At 41.0% G+C, this 25,238-nt stretch overlaps 1 protein-coding gene across 2 annotated transcripts in view; it reads right to left on the minus strand.

The window, feature by feature from the left end:
- MTHFD2 (methylenetetrahydrofolate dehydrogenase (NADP+ dependent) 2, methenyltetrahydrofolate cyclohydrolase) overlaps positions 1 to 25,238 on the minus strand; it is a 32,432-nt gene that overhangs the window by 1,245 nt on the left and 5,949 nt on the right. Inside the window, exons 2-7 of one of the 2 annotated variants that reach the window (XM_040223886.1) lie at positions 21,120 to 21,304; positions 4,654 to 4,776; positions 4,085 to 4,237; positions 3,563 to 3,670; positions 2,622 to 2,714; positions 2,105 to 2,230 (exon numbers count right to left, since the gene is read on the minus strand). In XM_040223886.1, coding sequence (XP_040079820.1) covers positions 2,105 to 2,230; positions 2,622 to 2,714; positions 3,563 to 3,670; positions 4,085 to 4,237; positions 4,654 to 4,776; positions 21,120 to 21,304 — 788 coding nt within the window. The remainder of the gene's footprint in view (positions 1 to 2,104; positions 2,231 to 2,621; positions 2,715 to 3,562; positions 3,671 to 4,084; positions 4,238 to 4,653; positions 4,777 to 21,119; positions 21,305 to 25,238) is intronic. The other variant, XM_040223887.1, reaches the window with a different exon arrangement.

The following is a 25,238-nucleotide window of genomic DNA, read 5'->3' on the forward strand; positions in this document are numbered from 1 at the left end:
CAGAGATAAGACAGGCAAACTCTTTAACTATGGCAAAGGAACTCTAAGTACTTTAACATACCATGGAAGAAGCATTCAAACAAAAAGCAATAATATACACAAGCATCTCAATAAACCTCAAACTCATTAAAAAATATCACATCTACAATACCCAAGAACAAGGGCTTTTGAACATATTAACAAAGTAACACACACTTAGGGATTTCCCAGACGATCCAGCAGTTGGGACTCTGAGCTTCCACTGCAGGGGGTACAGGTTTGATACCTCGTCAGGGAACTAAGGGCTTCCCAGGTGGCTCAGTGGTAAAGAATCTGCCTGCAATGCAGGCAACACAGGAGTCTTGGGTTCAGTCTCTGGGTCAGAAGATCCCCTGGAGGATGAAACAGCAACCCACTCTGGTGTTCCTGCCAGGAAAATCCCATGGAGAGAGGAGACTGGTGGGCTACAGTTTATGGGGTTGCAAAGAGTCAGACACGACTGAGCAACTGAGCGCTCACAGGGAACGAAGATCCCACATGCTGTGCAGTGTGGCCAAAAAAAAAACCAATAATAAAGTAGCATGCATATAATAAGCAGAGTTGTTCAGTGAATATACTTAAATAACCAGCCACACTTTTCCTCCATATTCAGTTCAGTCAGTTCAATCATTTCAGTCGCTCAGTCATGTCCGACTCTTTGCGACCCCATGAATTGCAGCACGCCAGGCCTTCCTGTCCATCACCAACTCCCGGAGTTCACTCAGACTCACATCCATCGAGTCAGTGATGCCATCCAGCCATCTCATCCTCTGTTGTCCCCTTCATCTCCTGCCCCCAATCCCTCCCAGCATCAAAGTCTTTTCCAATGAGTCAACCCTTCGCATGAGGTGGCCAAAGTACTGGAGTTTCAGCTTTAGCATCATTCCTTCCAAAGAAATCCCAGGGCTGATCTCCTTCAGAATGGACTGGTTGGATCTCCTTGCAGTCCAAGGGACTCTCAAGAGTCTTCTCCAACACCACAGTTCAAACGCATCAATTCTTCGGTGCTCAGCCTTCTTCACAGTCCAACTCTCACATCCATACATGACCACTGGAAAAACCATAGCCTTGACTAGACGGACCTTAGTCGGCAAAGTAATGTCTCTGCTTTGGAATATGCTATCTAGGTTGGTCATAACTTTTCTTCCAAGGAGTAAGCGTCTTTTAATTTCATGGCTGCAATCACCATCTGCAATGATTTTGGAGCCCCAAAAAACAAAGTTTGACACTATTTCCACTGTTTCTCCATCTATTTGCCATGAAGTGATGGGACCAGATGCCATGATCTTCGTTATATTAAATTAATTTAAAAAGAAACATCTCAGTAGTTAACTGTATGGAAGTGTAACTATAATAATAATAAGGATTACTTCAATTAAAACCTGCTTACAATATTTTCTTAATTTTATTCTATTTATTTAACTATACTGTTTGCCCAAAGCACCAAGCAAAGTAATTTTCTGGAAAGTAAAAAGATTTTTTAAAATCCAGTTTAAAGGGAAAAATTACTTAGATACCTAGGCTTGGGTCTGACTGCTTGAGAAGAAATAGAAAGCTAGAAATAGAATTATCAGCATAAAATTCAGATAAATTCAGAACTGAAAGGAGAAATCTATCAGTGAATTCCAAAATTTTAGTAATATGGCTTTTTCCTGGACTTTTAATATTGCAAGTCTGGATCTCTCCTCTCAATATGAAAATGAGAAGTGTGTAATACTTTTTAGGAGACTCAATGGTTTAGAAAAATCACTTCATTACATTTTCAGACTTATTAAAAGTTTTGTTTTCTTTATAGAATAACCCTAAAGAGAAGAAAGAAATTTCCTGAAAACTGTTTTGTTCTCCATAATTTGATGATACAAACACCTAAAATTCTAGAATGACTAAAATTTTTTAAATGATTTCTCTTAATTATCATGGAAAGCCTGATAATAAATGGTAATAATGATAATAATAATGGTAAAAATGATAATAAATGGTAATAATTAAGGTAATATAAGTTTAAAAGCTAAAGAAAAAGTAAATAGTCTGCCCTAATTGTCCAATAAAAGTAGTATTTATTGATTTTTATATTTTAAAAAGTTACCTTCAAAATCCACATCTCCAACCAACTTGGGTTTAGCAGTTATGGGATCTTGAATTCTATTTATTCCCACATCAATGACAGCTGCTCCTTCCTTGATCATATCTGCTGTGATCAGATTTGGAATACCTAAAAAAGGAGATAGGAATGATCAATTTAGTACTGAAAAGAATATTCCACCTGTAAGATTCTTATCAATTTCAAGATACCTGCAAGAATGAATTAGCTTATTTTATAAAAACTGATAAAAAAAATATTAACCAGGGAAACAATTACACTTCGTATAGTGAACAGAAATATTTTGAGGCTGTAGAAATAACATTTATCCAACAAATATATAGTGGAATGCCAGAAATCAGTATTCCAACCACAACTCTCATCTTTGTAAGCAGCTTTGACATTATGGTCAAACCTAGGGGACTATGGAATAAAACGACAGAGCAGCAGGCAAATTCGAAGATAAGAGGTCCATCTTCATCCTCTGAGCAAGGTACTTCCACCTCCTCCCTGGTGCTCTTACCTGCAGCGGAGATCACAATATCTGCAAGAGCTGTATGTTTCTTTAGTTCCTCCTTAGGAGTGTATCGATGAGATATCGTGACAGTGGCGTCGCCTATGAGTTAAAAACAGGTATCTTCATTTCTGAATCAAAGCTAGGAATGGATTAGATCTCAGTTAGGCAAACCATGCCAGAAACTCAAGACCTCTGAGAGAATAATTGACAGATCTTACAGCATATTTTCTGGGCAGCCAATTGTCATTAAAAAACAACAACAACAACTAATACTCAATTTCTTGTAACTTTTACCTGTTGGTCCTAGCTCTACCCTTTGGAGTCATATATCATTAGATTTATTCCTTATCCTTTTTAACAGTCTTTCTGAACAAAATGTCACTAGAATTACTCAAGGATTTTTCTTAAAAGTGTGCTGAAAGATATGTGGAAATATTTCATTCTGATATATTTTATCTCTGATATAATCATGTATGGTCATATTATGATAATCATATAACTTTGATTTGAGAGTTTTTCTCCAATTAACAGAATTTGACAGGATGATGACACGTTACAGTCATATGAACTCAATCCTTTGCAATGGTCTAAGATCTCTTTTTCCTATCAAACGGCACAGATCAGGATACTAATTTTGAATAAGTTATACTTCTTAATTCCAACTGTCAAAGCCATAACTGAAAATTCTAATTGTCTATAACCGTGCTTACACTCCAAACTCAAATTTCTGAGACATATCTATTTCTGAACTAGTTCCATACTAGTGAATATAAATTAACTCTCGAGTAACACGGAGTACATCTTCTTCCACAAAGATTACTCCCAAAATACCTATTAACAAAATTATAACAAAGACAAATAAAGCTTAACAAACACTTCCAAGCATCCACAGGACAGTCTCTCTCACAAAGGAGAGGAGGACACCCTCCTGAGAGCAATATTCTTACCTCCGGGCCGTTCATGTGACCCATCTGTGTGCAGTAACATTGCAATGGGCATTCCAACATTTTTTGACCTTCCGGCCACAACCACATTCTTCCCTAGGGTTGGAATGCCTGTGAAAAATAAATATATTTGCGTTTCACATAGTGCCAGATTATCTTAGAGCACCTAAGAAAAAGGAAGACTGAGACCTTCGGATGGGACTCTAACTGTGACAATGAAGGAAATCACCAGCTTATTGACTCTTCAGTCAACTGAACCATCCCTTGCTGCACAAAGTGAAAGCTGGAAGCAAACAGAAGCTGCAAAATGTTATATGAATGTGCGCTATCAACACTATCAAAGCTTAAGTTTCCTTCAGAGTTTTCTGGATCAAGCAGCAAAAACAGCTGTTGGCGATTGCTAAGGGAGTTAGGCTCTGGGGAGTAGGACTAGATGATCTGGGGGGGGGGTTCCACTGTTTGTCCTATAGGAATTTTTACAGTTTCGTAAGTATGTTTTGATAATACTGAGATGGATATACCTACCAGTTCGCTTAATTATTTCCCACACACCCCATGGAGTAGCTGGTAACATGGAACACTGGTCCAAACACATTCGCCCTACATTAATTACATGAAAGCCATCGACGTCTTTGTCTGGAGAAACAGCATTGCAGACCTTTCTCTCATCAATGTGCTCTGAAAAAGAAATCAGAGCAGTGGTCAACTCACTGTTACATAGTTAGCCCTGCTTGACTCCAGCTTACCCGGTTTGCGGTAAAAACCCATTCCCCGTCTATAACCCACCCCGCAACTTATTCATCTGTGCGTTGGGAACACACAGCAGGCAAAGCCAAATGCCAAGACCAAACCAGTGTCCTCTTGTCCTCCCCAAACTGCTTCCCTCCACTGTCCTTTGTATTAAGATCTCAATACCAAGTCAGGGAGTAATTAGTATTCCAAGTAGGTCGGTCCCATATCTAACAACATACTCACTCTCTTGAGTTTGCCTCCCCTTTCTTTAAGACAAATACACATGAGAAGCCAATTGTATAAACTAAACGAGCCTCTCCGCGCCTCAGAAATCATTTTAAATAGTGCTATATAAATCTCACCTGGAAGAGGCAGCTGAACAAGGAGGCCGTCTACATTATTATCATTATTTAGTTTATTGATTAAATTCAACAGTTCTTCCTCTGAAACTGAAGCTGGTTTCACAATGGTCTCACTGTTAATTCCTATAAGAAATTTTCAAGGTTAAAAAAAAATAGATTATGGAAGATGGCGGAGTAGGAGAACACACAGGTCACGTATCCTCACGGTGTATCAGAAGTGCGTCGGAGAAGTTCTTATGGAGCGCATGCTGGACACTGGTGGAGGGCCTTGGATGCCTAGGGGGATGGGAGGAGTCCCAGCCCAATCTTTTTTTCAGGAAGAAAAAAAATTTTTTTTCTTTTCTGTTTAGCGCCCTTCCCAGGTAGGGTGTGGGAAGGAAGTGGAGAGCAGTGGAGGCAGGACAGGACCAGCACCCCTGGGGGAAGCTGGGGGAAAGGAAACAACCCCACACTCAGGGAAGCATGCTGTCAGTGGGGGGGTCAGCAGGGAAAGGCAGGAGCTTAGGGGGACCTCAGGATGGGAGGGGAATGCAGCAGCCAGTGGAGGGGGGGCAGGATGGAGTGGAGCCCGTGCTGCAGCCCTTTGCACCCCAGTCTGTGTGTCTCATGGTGGGGAGGAGGGCTGGGTGCTGCAGAGTGGGATTCGGGGAGTGGATCCAGGGAGGGGACAGCAGTTGGGGATGGCCTGGGGTGTTGGTGGGGGCAGGGTCTTGGGCCACAGTGGGAGCAAGGCAGCACTGTTGAGTGGCACATGAAGGGTGGGGCCACCACTGCAGAACCTTTCCCGGCCCACCAACCCAGCTTCCTCGGGCGGTGATGGGAGCACCTGCCTGCCCAGCAGCCTCGGCTGGGTGAGCTGTGGCAGGTTCGCTGACCCCTCAAGCCACGGTCTCCCCAGTCTGCTCAGGCCCTGGCAAGCCTGCTGGGGTTCCAGCCTGAGCCCCACCTCCACCAAGGCCTCCTCTGGCTGCTGGGGTCCCAGTGGACCCAAGCACCACCCCTGCTCAAAGCCTCCGTGAGTCATGGGTCCAGGCAGGCAGAGGGCTGCGCCCTCCAAGGCTTCTTCCAGTTGCTCCAGCCCCTGCGGACATGCCCACAGAAGCCTATGCTCCAGTCAGCCTGTGCTGACATGTGTGCTCTGGGCCAGCTTCAAGAGCAGACCCTGGTGGAAGGAGCACACACAGAGCTTTTCTTTTAGTTTGTTTTTTTAATTTATTTTTTCTTTTCTGTTTAGCTTTCAGTTTCAGTTCAGTCACTCCCTACTGTCCGACACTTTGTGACCCCATGGATTTCAGCACACCAGGCTTCCCTGTCCATCACCAACTCCCGGAGCTTGCTCAAACTCATGTCCATCGAGTCGGTGATGCCACCCAACCATCTCATCCTCTGTTGTCCCCTTCTCCTCCCACCTTCAATCTTTCCCAGCATCAGGGTCTTTTCCAATGAGTCAGTTCTTCACATCAGGTGGCCAAAGTATTGGAGTTTCAGCTTCAACATCAGTCCTTCCAATGAATATTCAGGACTGATTTCCTTTAGGATGGACTGGTTGGATCTCCTTGCAGTCCAAGGGACTCTCAAGAGTCTTCTCCAACACCACAGTTCAAAAGCATCAATTCTTTGGCATTCAGCTTTCTTTATAGTACAACTCTCACATCCAATACATGACTACTGGAACAACCATAGCTTTGGCTAGATGGACCTTTGTTGGCAAAGTAATGTCTCTTTTTAATATGCTGTCTAGGTTGATCATAGCTTTTCTTCCAAGGAGCAAGTGTCTTTTAATTTCATGGCTGCAGTCACCATCTGCAGTGATTTGGGGACCCAAAAAGATAAAGTCCGTTACTGTTTCCATTGTTTCCCCATCTATTTGCCATGAAATGATGGGACCGGATGCCATGATCTTCGTTTAGGTTTGTTTTTATCATCAGTTTTGGTCTCGGGGCTCTCCTGTTTGTCTTCTTGTTTTTTGCTTTCCTTGTTTTTTTCTTTGTTGTTGTTGCTGTTGTTTGTTTATTGGTTTGTTTTTTGGTCACTTGGATTTGTTTTTATTACTTGTTGAGGGATGTGTTTGTTTTCTCTTTTTGTATATTTGTTCCAGTTTTGTTATTATCCGCCTTGGGCTTTGTTTGTCTGTTTTTTTTTTTTCCTTTTTCTGCCACGCCATATGGCTTGTGGGGGTCATGGTTCCCAGGCTGTGGGTCAGAAGCTCCTGTGGGGGAGCTTCAAGTTCAGGCTTCTGGACCACCAGAGATCTCCAGAGAATACTAGTTGGCATGAGCTCTGCCAGAGGTCCTCATTCAGCACCAAGACCCAGCTCCACCCAACTGCCCACAAGCAACAGTGCTGGATGCCTCAGGCCAAACAGCCACCAAGAGAAACACAGCCCTCTTCATCAACAGAAATGAGACAACAGAGAAATATGTTACAGATGAAGGAGCAAGGTAAACACCTAGAAAACCAAGTAAATGAAGAGAAAATAGAATCTACCTGAAAAAGAATTCAGAGAAATAATAGGAAAATGATCCAAAATCTTGGAAATAAAATGGAGGCATGGACAGCCTGGATGGGAGGGGGGTTTGGGGAGAATGGATACATGTATATGTATGGCTGAGTCCCTTCACTGTCACCTGAAACTATCACAACACTGTTAATCAGCTACACAGCAATACAAAATGTTTGGGGAGTTAAAAAATAAAATTACATTAAAATTTTTTAAATGGAGGCCTGGATTGAGACAATACAAGAAATGTTTACAAAGGACCTAGAAGAACTAAAGAGAAAACAAACCGTGATGAATAACACAATAACTAAAATGAAAAATACAGCAGAAGGTATCAATAGCAGAATAACTGAAGCAGAAGAATGGAAAAGTGAGTTGGAAGAGGGAATGGTGGAAATAACTACTGAGGAGCAAAATAAAGAATGAAAAGAAATGGGGACAGTCTCAGAGATCTTCGGGACAACATTAAATACAACAACATTCAAATTATAAGGGTCCCAGAAGAAGAAGAGAAAGAGAAAGGGTCTGAAAAAAAAATTTGAAGAGATTATACTCAAAAACTTCCCTAACATGGGAAAGGAAATAGCTACCCAAGTTCAGGAAGCACAGAGAATCCCATACAGGATAAACCCAAGGAGGAAGCACATTGCGACACATATTAATTGACCTAATGAAAATTAAATTCAAAGAAAAAATATTCAAAGCAGCAAGGGGAAAACAACAAATAACATACAAGGGTATCCCCTAAAGTTATCAGCTGATCTTTCAGCAGAAATTCTACAGGCCAGAAAGGAGAGGCAGGACATATTTAAAGTGATGAAAAAGAAAAACCTACAACCAAGACTACTCTACCCAGCAAGGATATCATTCAGATTCAGTGAAGAAGTCAAAAGCTTTACAGACAAGCAAAACCTAAGTGAATGTAGCACCATTGATCCAGCTTTACTGCAAATGCTAAACGACCTCTACATGAGAAACTTAAGAGAAGAAAAAGACTTACAAAAACAAACCCAAGGGGCTTCCCAGTTCAGTGGTTAAGAACCTGCCTTGCAATACAAGGGACACGGGTTTGATCCCTGGTCCGGGAAGATCCCACATGCCATGGGGTAACTCAGCCCATGCATTACAACCACTGAAGCCCACGCACCCTAGAGCCAGTGTTTTGCAACGAGAGAAGCCATTGCAATGAGACGCCCACGCACAGCAAGAGAGTAGCCCCCATGCACCACAGCTAAAGAAAGCCTGAACGTAGCAATGATGACCCAGCGTAGCCGAAATAAATAAAACCCCAAACAATTAAGAAAATGGTCACAGAAACATACATATTGATATTTACCTTAAATGTAAATGGATTAAATGTTCCAACCAAAACATACAGACTGACTAGAATGTATACAAAAATAAGACCCATTTATATGCCAAAGAATACTCAAACTATCCCACAGTTGCAGTCATCTCACACGCTAGCAAAGTAAAGCTCAAAATTCTCCAAGCCAGGCTTTAACAGTACGTGAATCGTGAACTTCCAGATGTTCACACTGGTTTAGAAAAGGCAGAGGAACCAGAAATCAAATTGCTAACATCCGTTGGAGCATCGAAAAAGCAAGAGAGTTCCAAAAAAACATCTACTTCTGTCTTATTGACTACACCAAAGCCTTTGACTGTGTGGATCACAACAAACTGTGCAAAATTCTTAAAGAGATGGGAATACCAGACCACCTGACCTGCCTCTTAAGAAATCTCTATGCAGGTTAAGAAGCAACAGTTAGAACTGCACATGGAACAAAAGACTGGTTCCAAATTGGGAAAGGAGTACATCAAGGCTGTATATTGTCACCCTGCTTCTTTAACTTACATGCAGAGTACATCATGAGAAATGATGGGCTGGATGAAGCACAAGCTAGAATCAGGATTCCTGGGAGAAATATCAATAACCTCAGATATGCAGATGACACCACCCTCATGGCAGAAAGCAAAGAAGAACTAAAGAGCCTCTTGATGAAAGTGAAAGAGGAGAGTGAAAAAGTTGGCTTAAAACTCAACATTCAGAAAACTAAGATCATAGCATATGGTCCCATCATTTCATGGCAAATAGATGGGGAAACAATGGAAACAGGGACAGACTTTATTTTTCTGGGCTCCAAAATCACTTCAGTGGTGACTGCAGCCATGAAATTAAAAGACACTTGCTCCTTGGAAAAAAAGTCATGACCAACCTAGACGGCATATTAAAAAGCAGAGACATTACTTTGCCAACAAAGTTCCATCTAGTCAAAGCTATGGTTGTTCCAGTAGTCATGTATGGATGTGAGAGTTACACTATAAAGAAAGCTGAGTGCCAAAGAACTGATGCTTTGAACTGTGGTGTTGGAGCAGACTCTTGAAGAGTCCCTTGGACTGCAAGGAGATCCAACCAGTCCATCCTAAAGGAAATCAGTCCTGAACATTCATTGGAAGGACTGATGCTGAAACTCCAATACTTTGGCCACCTGATATGAAGAACTGACTCATTGGAAAAGACCCTGATGCTGGGAAAGATTGAAGGTGGAAGGAGAAGGGGACAACAGAGGATGAGATGGTTGGATGGCATCACTGACTCAACAAACATGAGTTTGAGTAAACTCTGGGAGTTGGTGATGGACAGGGAGGCCTGGCGTGCTGTGATTCATGGGGTAACAAAGAGTTGGACACGACTGAGCCACTGAATTGAACTGAATATGCTATCTACAATAGACGCACTTCAGACCTAGGGACACATACAGATTGAAAGTGAGGGAACGGAAAAAGATATCCCGTGCAAATGGAAATCAAAAGAAGGCTGGAGTTGCAATTATCATGTAAGACAAAAGAGACAAACAAGGATACTACATAATGATCAAGAGATCAATCCAAGAAGATATAACAATTATAAGTATCTATGCCCCCAACAGAGGAGCACTTCAATACATAAGGCAAATGCTAACAGCCATACAAGGGGAAATTGAAAGTAACATAGGGGACTTTAACATCTTACTTACACCAATGGGCAGATCATCCAGACAGAAACTAATAAGGAAACACAACTTTAAATGACACATTAGGCCAGAGAGACTTGATACTTACAGGACATTCCATCCAAAAGCTGCAGAATACACTTTCTTCTCAAGTGCACACAGAACATTCTCCAGGATAGATCACATCTTGGGACACTAATCAAACCTCAATAAATTCAAGAAAGTTTAAATGGCATCAAGAATCTTTTCTGACCACAATGCTATGAGATTAGAAATCAATTACAGAAAAAAAAAAAACCTGTAAAAAATTCAAACACATGGAAGATAAACAATATGGTACAAAATAACCAAGAGATCACTGAAGAAACCAAAGAGGAGATTAAAAAATACATAGAAACAAATGACAATGAAAACGCAGTGACCCAAAACCTACGGGATACAGCAAAAGCTGTTCTAAGAGGGAAGTTTATAGCGATACAACCATACCTCAAGAAATAAGAAGAATCTCAAACAACCTAACTTACACCTACAGCAACTAGAGAAAGAAGAACAAACAAAACCCAAAGTTAGCAGAAGGAAATAAATCATAAAAATCACAGAAGCAATAAATGCAATAGAAATGAAGAAAACAAATGCAAATATCAATAAAACTAAAAGTTGGCTCTTTGAGAAGATAAACAAAATTGATAAACTTTTAGCTAGACTCAAAGAAAAAAAAGGTAGAGGACTCAAGTGAATAAAATTAGAAATGAGAAAAGGAAAAATTACAACTGACACCACATAAATACAAACAATCATAAGAGACTACTACAAGCAGTATATGCCAATTAAGTGGACAACTCAAAAGAAATGGACAAATTCTTAGAAAGGCACAACTCTCCAAGACCAAACCAGGAAGAAATAGAAAAAATAACAGACCAAGCACAAGTAATGAAATTGAAAATATGATTAAAAAAAAAAAAGAAAATATGATTAAAAATCTTCCAATAAACAAAAGTCCAGGACCAGATGGCTTCACAGGTGAAATTTATCAAACACTAGTGTTTGATAACACCCATCCTTCTCAAACTCTTCCAAAATACTGCAGAAGAATAAAAACTGCCAAAATTACTATATGAGGCCACCATCACCCTGATACCAAAACCAGACAAAGATATTACATAAAAAACAAAATTACAGACCAATACCACTGATGAACATAGATCAAAATACCAGTAAACAATCCAATAACACATTAAAAGGATCATACATCATGAGCAAGTGGATTTTATTCCAGGGATGCAAGGATTCTTCAATATATGCAAATCAATCAATGTGATACATCATATTAACAAATTGAAAGATAAAAACTATAATCGTCTCAATAGATGCAGAAAGGACTTTTGAAAGAACTTAACACCCATTTATGATAAAAACTCTCCAGAAAGTGGGCATGGAAGGAATTTACCTCAACATAATAAAGGTTATATACAACAAACGCACAGCCAACATCTTTCTCATGGTGAAAAACTGAAAGCATTTCCTCTAAGATTGGAACAAGACTCAGATGTCCACTCTCACTGCTATTATTTAACATAACTTTGGAAGATGCAGCCATGGCTATCAGAGAAGAAAAAGAAATAAAAGGAACACAACTGAAAGAGAAGTAAAACTGTCATTGTTTGCAGATGACATGAATCTATACATAGAAAATCATAAACAGGTCACCAGAAAATTACTGGTACTAATCAATGAATTTGGCCAAGTTGCAGGATACAAAAGTAATGCGCCAAAATCTCTTGCTTTCCTATACACTAGTAAAAAGTTCATGCATCGAACCTGGACTGGCGATTCATTTCTTATATGATATTATACATGTTTCAATGCCATTCTCCCAAATCATCCCACCCTCTCCCTCTCCCACAGAGTCCAAAAGATTGTTCTATACATCTGTGTCTCTTTTGCTGTCTCGCATACAGGGTTATCATTACCATCTTTCTAAATTTCATATATATGCATTAGTATACTATATTGGTGTTTTTCTTTCTGGCTTACTTCACTCTGGATAATAGGCTCCAGTTCATCCACCTCATTAGAACTGATTCAAATGCATTCTTTTTAATGGCTGAATAATACTCCATTGTGTATATGTACCACAGCTTTCTTATCCACTCATCTGCTGATGGACATCTAGGTTGTTTCCATGTCCTGGCTATTATAAACAGTGCTGCGATGAACATTGGGGTACATGTGTCTCTTTCAATTCTGGTTTCCTTGGTGTGTATGCCCAGCAGTGGGATTGCTGGGTCATAAGGTTCAATGCATGATACTGGATGCTTGGGGTTGGTGCACTGAGATGACCCAGAGGATGGTATGGGGAGGGAGGAGGGAGCAGGGTTCAGGATGGGGAACATGTGTATACCTGTGGCGGATTCATGTTGATGTATGGCAAAACCAATACAATATTGTAAAGTAATTAACCTCCAATTAAAATAAATAAATTTATATTTTTTAAAAAAATAATAAAAAGTTCAGAAAGAGAAATTAAGAAAACAATCCCATTTACCACTGCAACAAAAAGAATAAAACACCCAGGAATAAACCTACATAAGGAGGCAAAGACTTGTACTCAGAAAACTACACAATTCTGATGAAAGAAACCAAATAACACACAAACAGAGAGACATACCATGATCCTGGGATGGAAGAATCAATATGGTAAAAATAACTATACTTTCCAAAGCAATACACAGATTCAATGAAATTTCTTTTAAATTACCAATGGCATTTTTCACAGGATTAGAACAAATTTTACAATTTGTATAGAAACAAAGACCCTGAAGAGCCAAAGCTATCTTTAGAAAAACAGAGTGGGAGGAATCAGGCTCCCTGACTTCAGAATATAAACAAAGCTATCATAACCAAGATACTATGTATGGTATTGGCACAAAAACAGAAACATAGATCAATGGAAGAGGCTAGAAAGCCCAGGGATAAAGCCATGCACCTATGGTCACCTACTGACAAAGGAACAAACAATATACAATGGAGAAAAGACGGTCTCTTCAGTAAGTGGTGCTGGGAAAGCTGGACAGCTACATGTAAAAGAATGAAATTAGAACACTCCCTAACACCAGACCCAAATAAACTCAAAATGGTTAAAGACCTAAATGTAAGGCCAGACGCTATGAAACTCTTAGAAGAAAACATACGCAGAACACTGACATAAATCAAAGCAAGATCTTTTATGACCCACCTCCTAGAGTAATGAAAATAAAAAGCAAAAATAAACAAATGGGACCTAATTAAACTCAAAAGCTTTTAACAGCAAAGGAAACCATAAAAACTGAAAAGACAACCTTCACAACAGGAGAAAAATGAAGCAACTGACATGGGGTTATATCTCCAAATATACAAACAGCTCCTGCAGCCTAACATCAAAAAAACAAACAACCCAATCACAGAACGGGCTGAAGACCTAAAGAGACATTTCTTCAAAGAAGAAATAAAGATCAGTTCATTTCAGTTCAGTCACTCAGTCGTGTCCGACTCTTTGCGACCCCATGAATTGCAGCACTCCAGGCCTCCCTGTCCGTCACCAACTCCCGGAGTTCACTCAGACTCACGTCCATCGAGTCCGTGATGCCATCCAGTCATCTCATCCTGTCGTCCCCTTCTCCTCCTGCCCCCTATCCCTCCCAGCATCAGAGTCTTTTCCAATGAGTCAAACCTTCGCATGAGGTGGACAAAGTACTGGAGTTTCAGCTTTAGCATCATTCCTTCCAAAGAAATCCCAGGGCTGATCTCCTTCAGAATGGACTGGTTGGATCTCCTTGCAGTCCAAGGGACTCTCAAGAGTCTTCTCCAACACCACAGTTCAAAAGCATCAATTCTTCGGCGCTCAGCCTTCTTCACAGTCCAACTCTCACATCCATACATGACCACTGGAAAAACCATAGCCTTGACTAGATGGACCTTAGTCGGCAAAGTAATGTCTCTGCTTTTGAATATGCTATCTAGGTTGGTCATAACTTTTCTTCCAAAGAGTAAGAGTCTTTTAATTTCATGGCTGCAGTCACCATCTGCAGTGATTTTGGAGCCCCCCAAAATAAATTCTGACACTGTTTCCACTGTTTCCCCATCTATTTGGCATGAAGTGATGGGCCCAGATGCCGTGATCTTCGTTTTCTGAATGTTGAGCTTTAAGCCAACTTTTTCACTCTCCTCTTTCACTTTCATCAAGAGTCTCTTTAGTTCCTCTTCACTTTCTGCCATAAGGGTGGTTCCATCTGCATATCTGAGGTTATTGATATTTCTCCCGGCAATCTTGATTCCAGCTTGTTTCTTCCAGTCCAACGTTTCTCATGATGTACTCTGCATAGAAGTTAAATAAGCAGGGTGACAATATACAGCCTTGACGTACTCCTTTTCCTATTTGGAACTAGTCTGTTGTTCCATGTCCAGTTCTAACTGTTGCTTCCTGACCTGCATATAGGTTTCTCAAGAGGCAGGTCAGGTGGTCTGGTATTCCCATCTCTTTCAGAATTTTCCACAGTTTATTGTGATCCACACAGTCAAAGGCTTTGGCATAGTCAATAAAGCAGAAATAGATGTTTTTCTGGAACTCTCTTGCTTTTTCCATGATCCAGTGGATGTTGGCAATTTATCTCTGGTTCCTCTGCCTTTTCTAAAACCAGCTTGAACATCAGGAAGTTCATGGTTCACATATTGCTGAAGCCTGGCTTGGAGTATTTTGAGCATTACTTTACTAGTGTGTGAGATGAGTGCAATTGTGCGGTAGTTTGAGCATTCTTTGGCATTGCCTTTCTTTGGAACTGGAATGAAAACTGACCTATTCCAGTCCTGTGGCCACTGCTGAGTTTTCCAAATGTGCTGGCATATTGAGTGCAGCGCTTTCACAGCATCATCTTTCAGGATTTGAAAGAGCTCTACTGGAATTCCATCACCTCCACGAGCTTTGTTCATAGTGATGCTTTCTAAGGCCCACTTGACTTCACATTCCAAGATGTCTGGTTCTAGATGAGTGATCACACCATCGTGATTATCTGGGTCGTGAAGATCTTTTTTGTACAGTTCTTCCGTGTATTCTTGCCATCTCTTCTTAATATCTTCTGCTTCTGTTAGGTCCATACCATTTCTGTACTTTATCGAGCCCATCTTTGCATGAAATGTTCCCTTGCTATCTCTAATTTTCTTGAAGAGATCTCTAGTCTTTCCCATTCTGTTGTTTCCCTCTATTTCTTTGCATTGATTGCTGAAGAAGGCTTTCTTATCTCTTCTTGCTATTCTTTGGAACTCTGCATTCAGATGCTTATATCTTTCCTTTTCTCCTTGGCTTTTCGCCTCTCTTCTTTTCACAGCTATTTGTAAGGCCTCCCCAGACAGCCATTTTGCTTTTTTACATTTCTTTTCCATGGGGATGGTCTTGATCCCTGTCTCCTGTACAATGTCATGAACCTCATTCCATAGTTCATCAGGCACTCTATCTATCAGATCTAGGCCCTTAAATCTATTTCTCACTTCCACTGTATAATCATAAGGGATTTGATTTAGGTCATACCTAAATGGTCTAGTGGTTTTCCCTACTTTTTTCAATTTAAGTCTGAATTTGGCAATAAGGAGTTCATGATCTGAACCACAGTCAGCTCCCGGTCTTGTTTTTGCTGACTGTATAGAGCTTCTCCATCTTTGGCTGCAAAGAATATAATCAATCTGATTTCAGTGTTGACCATCTGGTGATGTCCATGTGTAGAGTCTTCTCTTGTGTTGTTGGAAGAGGGTGTTTGCTATGACCAGTGCATTTTCTTGGCAAAACTCTATTAGTCTTTGCCCTGCTTCATTCCACATTCCAAGGCCAAAGAAACAAAGATAGCCAAGTTCAATTCAGTTCAGTTCAGTTGCTCAGTCATGTCCAACTCTTTGCAACCCCATGAATTGCAACATCATTAGTTTTTAGAGAAATGCAGATTAAAAACTACAATGAGGTATCACCTCACACTGGTCAGAATGGCCATCATCAGAAGAGCTACAAACAATAAATGCTAGAGAGGGTGTGAAGAAAACAGAACCCTCTTACATTTTTAGTGGGAATATGGATTGGTGCAGCCACTATGGAGAATATGGTGGTGGTTCCTTAAAAAACTAAATATAGAACTACCATATGATCCAGCAATTCCATTCCTGGGCATAATTCCAAAAGATACACTATTTACAATGTGACCAAATGCAGCACTCTTTACAATAGGTGGGCTTCCCAGGTGGCCCTAGTGGTAAAGAACTTGCCTGTCAACCCAAGAGATGTAAGAGACATGGATTCGATCCCTGAGTTGGGAAGACCCCTGGAGCAGGGCATGGCAAACCTCTCATATTCTTGCCTGGAGAATCCCATGGACGGAGGAGCCTGGTGGGCTATAGTCCACGGGGTCACAAAGAATCGGAAACGACTGAGCGACTTCACTTTACTCCTTGGAAGAAAAGTTATGACCAACCTAGATAGTATATTCAAAAGCAGAGACATTATTTTGCCAACTAAGGTCCTTCCAGTCAAGGCTATGGTTTTTCCAGTGGTCATGTATGGATGTGAGAGTTGGACTGTGAAGAAGGCTGAGCGCCGAAGAATTGATGCTTCTGAACTGTGGTGTTGGAGAAGACTCTTGAGAGTCCCTTGGACTGCAAGGAGATCCAACCAGTCCATTCTGAAGGAGATCAGCCCTGGGTTTTCTTTGGAAGAAATGATGCTAAAGCTGAAACTCTAGTACTTTGGCCACCTCATGCGAAGAGCTGACTCATTGGAAAAGACTCTGATGCTGGGAGGGATAGGGGGCAGGAGGAGAAGGGGACAACAAAGGATGAGATGACTGGATGGCATCACCGACTCAAATGACATGAGTTTGAGTGAACTTCGGTAGTTGGTGATGGACAGGGAGGCCTGGCGTGCTGCAATTCATGGGGTCGCAAAGAGTTGGACACGACTGAGCCATTGAACTGAACTGAACTGAATCTTGATTCCAGCTTGTGCTTCATCCAGTCTGGCATTTCACATGATGTACTTTGCATATAAGTTAAATAAGCAGGGTGACAATATACCGCCTTGTCATACTCCTTTCCCAACTTGGAAACAGTCACTTGTTCCATGTCTGGTTCTAACTGTTGCTTTTTGACCTGCATACAGATTTATCAGGAGGCAAGTAAGGTGGTCTGTATAAAAGAGATACTGAATGAGAACCTACCATATAGCACAGGGCTTCCCTAGTGGTTCAGTGGTAAAGAATCCACCTGCCAAATCAAAAGATGTGGGTTTGACACCAGGGTAGGGAAGATCCCCTGGAGAAGAAAATGGCAACCCACTCCAGAATTCTTGCCTTGGAAATTCCATGGAGAGAGGAGCCTGGTGTGTTCCAGTCCACAGGGTTGCGAACAGTCAGATACGACTTGGTGACTAAACAACAACCAGAACAACTGTATAGCACAGGGAACTCTACTTAATGCTCTGGGTGACCTAAATGGGAAGGAAACCCAAAAAAGAGAGGATATATGTATACATATGACAGCTCTACAAATAGCTGAGGAAAGAAGGGAAGCAAAAAACAAGGGAGAAAGGGAAAGGTATACCAACTAAATGCAGAGTTCCAGAGCATAGCAAGGAGGGACAAGAAGGCCTTCTTCAATGAACAATGCAAAGAAACAGAGGAAAACAACAGAAAGGGTAAGACTAGAGATCTCTTCAAGAAAATTAGAAATATCAAGGAACATTTCAATTCAAAGATGGCCACAATAAAGGACAGAAATGGTAAAGACCTAATAGAAGCAGACAAGATCAAGAAGAGATGGAAAAAATACACTGAAGAACTGTACAATAAAGGTCTTAATGACCCAGGTAACCACAACGGCGTAGTCTATCACTCAGAGCCAGATATCCTGGAATGTGAAGTCAAGTGGGCCTTAGGAAGCACTGCTGCCCATAAAGCTAATAGAGGTGATAGAATTCCAGCAGAACTATTTAAAATCCTCAAAGATGATGCTATTAAAGTGCTGCACTCAATATGTCAGCAAATTTAGAAAGCCCAGCAGGGGCCACAGACCGGAAAAGGCCAATATTCATCCCAATTCCCAAGAAGGGCAGTACTAAAGAATGCTCAAATTACTGGACAGTTGCATTCACTTCCCATGCTAGTAAGGTTATGCTCAAAATCTTCTAAGCTAGGCTTCAGCACTATATGAACCGAGAACTTTCAGATGTTCAGGCTGGGTTTAGAAAAGGCAAAGGAACCAGAGATCAAACTGCCAACATTCACTGGATCATAGAGAAGGCAGGGGAATTCCAGAAAAAATCTATCTCTGCTTCATTAACTACGCTAAAGCCTTTGACTGTGTTCAGTTCAGTTCAGTCGCTCAGTCGTGTCCAACTCTTTGTAACCCCATGAATCATAACAAATTGTAGAAAACTCTTAAAGAGATGGGAATACCAAAACATCTTACCTGCCTCCTGAGAAATCTGTACTCCGATCAAGAAGCAACAGTTTGAACCAGACATGGAACAAGTGACTGGTTCAGGACTGAGAAAGGAGTATGACAGGCTATTTATTGTCACCCTTTTATTTAACTTATACACAGAGTGCATTATGCAAAATGCCAGGCTGGATGAAGCACAAGCTGGAATCAAGATTGCCGGGAGAAATATCAACAACTTCCGATATGTGGATGATACCACTTAAATTGCAGAAAGCAAAGAGGAACTAAAGAGCCTCTTGATGAGGGTGAAGGAGAAGAGTAAAAAAGCCAGCTTAAAACTCAATATTTAAAAAAATTAAGATCATGGCATCCAGTCCCATTACTTCATGGCAAAGAGAAGGGGAGAAGATGGAAGCAGTGACAGATTTCCTCTTCTTGGGCTCTAAAATCACAGCGGATGGTGACTGCAGCCATAAAATTAAAAGACTACTATTTTTTGGCAGGAAAGCTATGATAAACCTAGACAGTGTGTTAAAAAGCAAAGACATCAGTTTGCTGACAAAGGTCTATATAGTCAAGGCTATGGTCTTTCCAGTAGTCATGAAGAGACATGAGAGCTGGACAATAAAGAAGGCAGAGTGCCAAAGAACTGATGCCTTCAAAATGTGGTGCTGGAGAAGACTCAAAGGCCCTTGGAAAACAAGGAAATCAGACCAGTCAATCTTAAAGGAAATCAACCCTGAATACTCATTGGAAGGACTGATGCTGAAGCTCCAATACTTTGGCCACCTGACGCAAGCAGCTGACTCATTGAAAAAGACCCTGATGCTGGAAAAGATTGAGGGCAGGAGGAGAAGAGGGCGAAAAAGGATGAGATGGTTGGATGGCATCACTGATTCAATGGACATGAAGTTGGGCAAACTCTGGGAGATGGTGAGGGACAGGGAGGCCTGGAGTGCTGCAGTCCATGGAGTTGCAAAGAGTCAGGCAAGACTGGTGACTGGAGAACAATGACTGATTCACTTTGCTATAACAAGAAAGGAATACAACACTGTAGAAAGAATTATACTCCAATTAAAACTTCTTAAAAAAAAAAAAAATAAAATAAAAAAAAAAAAAAAAAAAAAACTTCTTAAAAAATTTTAGGCAAAAGCATTCAAAGAATAAAAAAATAAAATAAAATAGAGACATTTATTGAGGCAAGGCTACACTGCTTGCCACACTATCAGCAAGGCTTTTAATCATCACAACTGCCCTCGTAGCTGGAAAGTTTGAACAGGCTCACAGGTAACCTTGAGTAACTTCTCAACACTAAAAGAGTACTAGCTTGATACTTTCTAGGTACTATGCTACATAATTTTCATTAACCTCATCTTATAGACAAGGCTCAGAGAAACTGAAACATAAGCTGGCTAGTGACAAAGCCAGGCCTTGCGGTTCCAAAGTCCATGTTCTTTCCACTACAGCATGCTACCTCCCATTCCAAGGTCTTAGAAAGCCACAGCTTACTAGCTTCTAGACGTTCTAAAGGTTTTACTTTTCTAATTTTGTTTATAATTACTTTGGCCATGCTGAGTCTTGGTTACTGCATGGGCTTCTCTCTAGTTGTGGTCAGTGGGGTCTGCTCTCCAGCTGCAGTGCACAGGCTCATTGCAACAAGGCTTCTCTTGTGGAGAAGCTCAACAGTTGTGGTGCATGGGCTTAGCAGATCCATGGCACATGGGCTCTTCCCAGATCAGGGACTGCACTTGTGTCTCCTGCATTAGCGGGTAGAACTACTAGGGAAACTCTAAAGGTCTTTCAACGAAGAGGGCAGGGGGCCTCAATCCTCAGTGATAAAGAATAGAGTATGCCAAGGGCTCATGGTGCAGTGGTCTCACAGGCCTTCAGAAGGATGGGCACACAGTGCTCAGAACACTGACCCACAGAGAAGCAGGCAGGGGCACAACGGAGCCTACTCACCTCTGCTCTGTGACCACACAGTCTGCAGTAGTGAGACCTAGAACCCAAACCCCCATCACTCAGACCTGCTCCTGCATCCAAACTTTCAACCAGGTCTGAACTGTATGATTTAATTGGCTTTGGAACCCATTGGTGGAGAAACACAGCCTATTTCAAGGAAGCTAGAGTCACTTCCTGCAAATCCATGACTGTATTCTAGGCCACATCACTGAGGTCTCCTCAACCAAATGCTCAAATACTTTAGTCACCGACTCATTGCTCAAGGAAAGCAGATATAAACAGTGTTCAAGGTCATTTATCAAAGTTAGCCTGTAACAGAATTTAGATTATATTCCAGAAGACACCGAGAAACCAACCATATTCCTCCAGTTCTAATCTATAAACCTCCTCCCCAACATACAGCCTGATCTCTTTCTGACAAATATTTGGATTCAGTTGAACCACATTAGCCTCCTCTGTTTAGGTTTTCTAAGCAGAAAAAAGAAGTGTAAGTTACAGTAGAGTTTGCCTCAGATTAAATCTCAATTTAACAGTAGTTGGGGTCTGAGAGTGACACATACCCACACTGGCAGCTGCTCTGGTTTTGTTGAGGACATAGGACTGACTTGCAGGATTCTCTCCAACCAGAACCACGCTCAGGTGTGGCCGCTTGTTGCCTGACGCCACCCACTCTTCCACCTCCTGCCGCACTTCCTGCTTGATCTGCTCAGCAAGTTTCTTTCCAGAAATGATAACAGCTTCGTTTCTGCAGAAGGCAAGAGAATCACAAAAACAAATAGCTTGAATTTTTGTAAAGAATAAAGACTACAAAAGTGTTATTAAGTACCAAAAACTTTGGGTGGAAGGGGAGGAGGAATCGGAAGAAGATGGTCAAAAGGCATAGTGGGCCCTTCTATTTATTGGTCCCCCATTCAAGGATTCACCAACCCATGGGTTGAAGATACTTGGAAGGAAATTCCAAAAAGCAAAACATGAATTTGCCCTGCACCTAGCAACTATTTACATAGCATTTACATTGTATTTATAACTATCTACACAGCATTTACATGGTATTAGGTATTTTAAATAAATAATCTAGAGATGATTTAAAGTATATGGAAGGATAAGTTATATACAAATACCATGTCATTTCATATAAGGGACTTAGAGCATCTGGGAATTTTGGTATCCTTGGGGTTCCTGAAACAATCCTACTCATATAATGAAGGATGACTGTACAAAGTTCTAGTTATAAGATTAATAAGCCCTAGGGACATAATGTACTATATACAGTGAAGACTTTCGTTAACACTGCTGTATAATATATAGAAAGCTTGCTAAAATAAGAGATCCTAAGAGTTCTCATCACAAGGAGAATTTTTATATTTTTTATTTTTATAACAATATCTATATGAGGGTTTCTCTGGTGATCAGTGGTTAAGAATCTGCCTTGCAATGCAGAGGACACAGGTTTGATCCTTGGTCCAGAAGATCCCACATGCCACAGGACAACTGAGCCCATGGGCCACAACAAGACAAAAGCCACCGCAATGAGAAGCTGGAGCACCACAGCTAGAGAGTAACCCGGCTTGCCAAAACTAGAGAAAGAATGCGTGCAGGAAGAAAGACCCAGCACAGCCAAAGATCAAATAAATATTTTTTAAAAACATACATCTATAGGAAATGATGGATTTTAACTAAACCTATTGTGGTAATCATTTCACAATGTATGTAAATCACACCATCAGGCAGTATACCTTAAACTTACACAGAGATGCATGTCATTGTTGTTGTTGTTAAGTTGCTAGGTCATGTCCGACTTTCCTGAGACCCCATGGACTGTAGCCCACCAGGCTCCTCTGTTCTTGGGATTTCCTAGACAGAATACTGGAGTGGGCTGCCATTTCCTTCTCCAGGGGATCTTCCTGACCCAGGGATCAAACGTGCGTCTCCTGTATTGCAGGCAGATTCTTCATCACCGAGTTACTAAGGATGTGATGTATGTCAATAACTTCTGAGTAAAACTGGAAAAAACAAACTTTCCCAAACTAAAAGTTTAGATTAGACTACATAGTTCCTAATCAAGGGACAACTAAAATCTGAAGGAGAGGTTCAAGTGGTAAATCTGTGTCCAGCTACATATTTAAGAAAATAAAATTGATTGAAATAATTGCTACCATTAATTCTAAACTTGGAGAATTTAAGTAACTGATAACTACTACTTGACATAATGTCATTTCACTAGATGTCATGTGTAGCTCTTCTGAATCCAGAGTCTAGGTTCTTAATGCTATACCATCCTGCCTCCTGATGACTGACAACTGTAGGTAAAAAAAAAAAATGTTGTTAATTTGTTTGATCTCTCACCACTATGATGTTAGTTTGTTCTCTATGCTTATAAGCCATTTGTAGTTTATATTTTGCCCGTGTTAGCATCTAGTCATATGTTTTGAATCACTTCCCAGTTAGTGAATTGGCTTTTAATCTACATGTACTTTAAAATATTTAAATGATATTATGCAGTTAAACCAATAAACAATATACTGGACAATACCTACTGCAAAATTTCAGGCTAAAATTGAAGAATATCAGGAAAACCACTAGGCCATCCAGGTATGACCTAAATCAAACCCCTTATGATTATACAATGGAGGTGACAAATAGATTCAAGGGATTAGATCTGGTAGACAGAGTGCCTAAAGAACCATGGATGGAGGTTTAACATTGTACAGGAGGCAGTGATCAACCATCCCAAAGAAAAAGAAATGCAAGAAGGCAAAGTGGTTGTCTGAGGAGGCTTTACAAATAGCTGAGGAAAGAAGAGAAGCAAAAAGCAAGGGAGAAAGGGAAAGATATACCCGACTGAACACAGAGTTCCAGGGAATAGCAAAGAGAGCTAAGAAATTCTTCTTAAGTGAACAATGCAAAGAAATAGAGGAAATTAATAGGATGGGAAAGACTAGAGATCTGTTCAAGAAAACTGGAGATATTAAGTGAACATTTCATGCATGATGGAAAGTACAAAGGACCAAAAGGTAGGGGACTCAACAGAAGCAGAAGAGATTAAGACGAAGTGGCAAGTATACACAGAAGAACTATACAAAAAAGGTCTTAATGACCTGGATAAAGTGCTACACTCAATATGTCAGCAAATTTGGAAAACTCAGGAGTGGCTACAGGACTGGAAAAATTAGTCTTCATTCCAATCTCAAAGAAGGGCAACACCAAAGAACGTTCAAACTACCACACAATTGCACTCATTTCACATGCTAGCAAGGTAATGCTCAAAATCCTTCAAGCTAGGCTTCAGCAGTATGAACTGAGAACTTCCATAGGTACAAGCTGGGTTTAGAAAAGGCAGAAGGACCAGAGACCAAATTGCCAACATTTGTTGGATCACAGAGAAAGCAAGTGAATTCCAGAAAAACATCTATTTCTGCTTCATTGATTACATACACTAAAGCCTTTGACTGTGTGGATCACTACAAACTGTGGAAAATTCTTCAAGAGATGGGAATACCAGACCACCTCACTTGCCTCCTGAGAAATCTGTATGCAGGTCAAGAAGCAACAGTTAGAACCGGATATGGAACAACAGACTGGTTCCAAATCAGGAAAGGAGTATGTCAAGGCTGCGTATTGCCACCCTGCTTATTTAACTTATATGCAGAGTACATCATGAGAAATGCTGGGCTGGATGAAGCACAAGCTGGAATCAAGACTGCTGGGAGAAATATCAATAACCTCAGATATGCAGATGACACCACCCTCCTGGCAGAAAGTGAAGAACTAAAGAGCCTCTTGATTAGGGTGAAAGAGAAGAGTGAAAAAGGTGGCTTAAAACTCAACGTTCAAAAAACTAAGATCATGGCATTCAGCCTCATCACTTCATGACAAATAGAAGGGGAGGGAAGTGGAAACAGTGACAGATTTTATTTTCTTGGGCTCCAAAATCACTGCAGATCGTGATTGCAGCCATGAAATTAAAAGACACTTGCTCCTTGGAAGAAAAGCTATGATAAACCTAGACAGCATATTAAAAAGCAGAGACATTACTTTGCCGACAAAGGTCCGTAGTCAAAGCTATGGTTTTTCCAGTAGTCGTTTACAGACATAAAAGTTGGACCATAAAGAAGGCTGAGCACCGAAGAACTGATGCTTTTGAACTGTGGTGCTGGAGAAGACTCTTGAGAGTCTCTTGGATGGCAAGGAGATCCAACCAGTCCATCCTAAGGGAAATCAACCCTGACTCAAGCACTGAAAGGACTGCTGCTTGAAGCTAAAGCTCCAATACTTTGGCCACTTAATGGGAACAGCCGACTCATTGGAAAAGACCCTGATGCTGGGAAAGATTGAGGGCAGAAGGAGAAGCGTGCCACAGAGGATGAGTCAGTTAGATGGCATCACCGACTCAATGGACATGCTGCTGCTGCTGCTAAGTCACTTCAGTCGTGTCTGACTCTGTGCGATGCCATAGACGGCAGCTCACCAGGCTCCCCCGTCCCTGGGATTCTCCAGGCAAGAACACTGGAGTGGGTTGCCATTTCCTTCTCCAATGCATGAAAGTGAAAAGTGAAAGGGAAGTCGCTCAGTCATGTCTGACTCTTAGCGACCCCATGGACTGCAGCCATGGCTCTTCCATCCATGGGATTTTCCAGGCAAGAACACTGGAGTGGGTTGCCATTTCCTTCTCCAATGCA

This window comes from Oryx dammah, unplaced genomic scaffold (assembly GCF_014754425.2).
Source record: "Oryx dammah isolate SB20612 unplaced genomic scaffold, SCBI_Odam_1.1 HiC_scaffold_25, whole genome shotgun sequence".
Taxonomy (NCBI): domain Eukaryota; kingdom Metazoa; phylum Chordata; class Mammalia; order Artiodactyla; family Bovidae; genus Oryx; species Oryx dammah.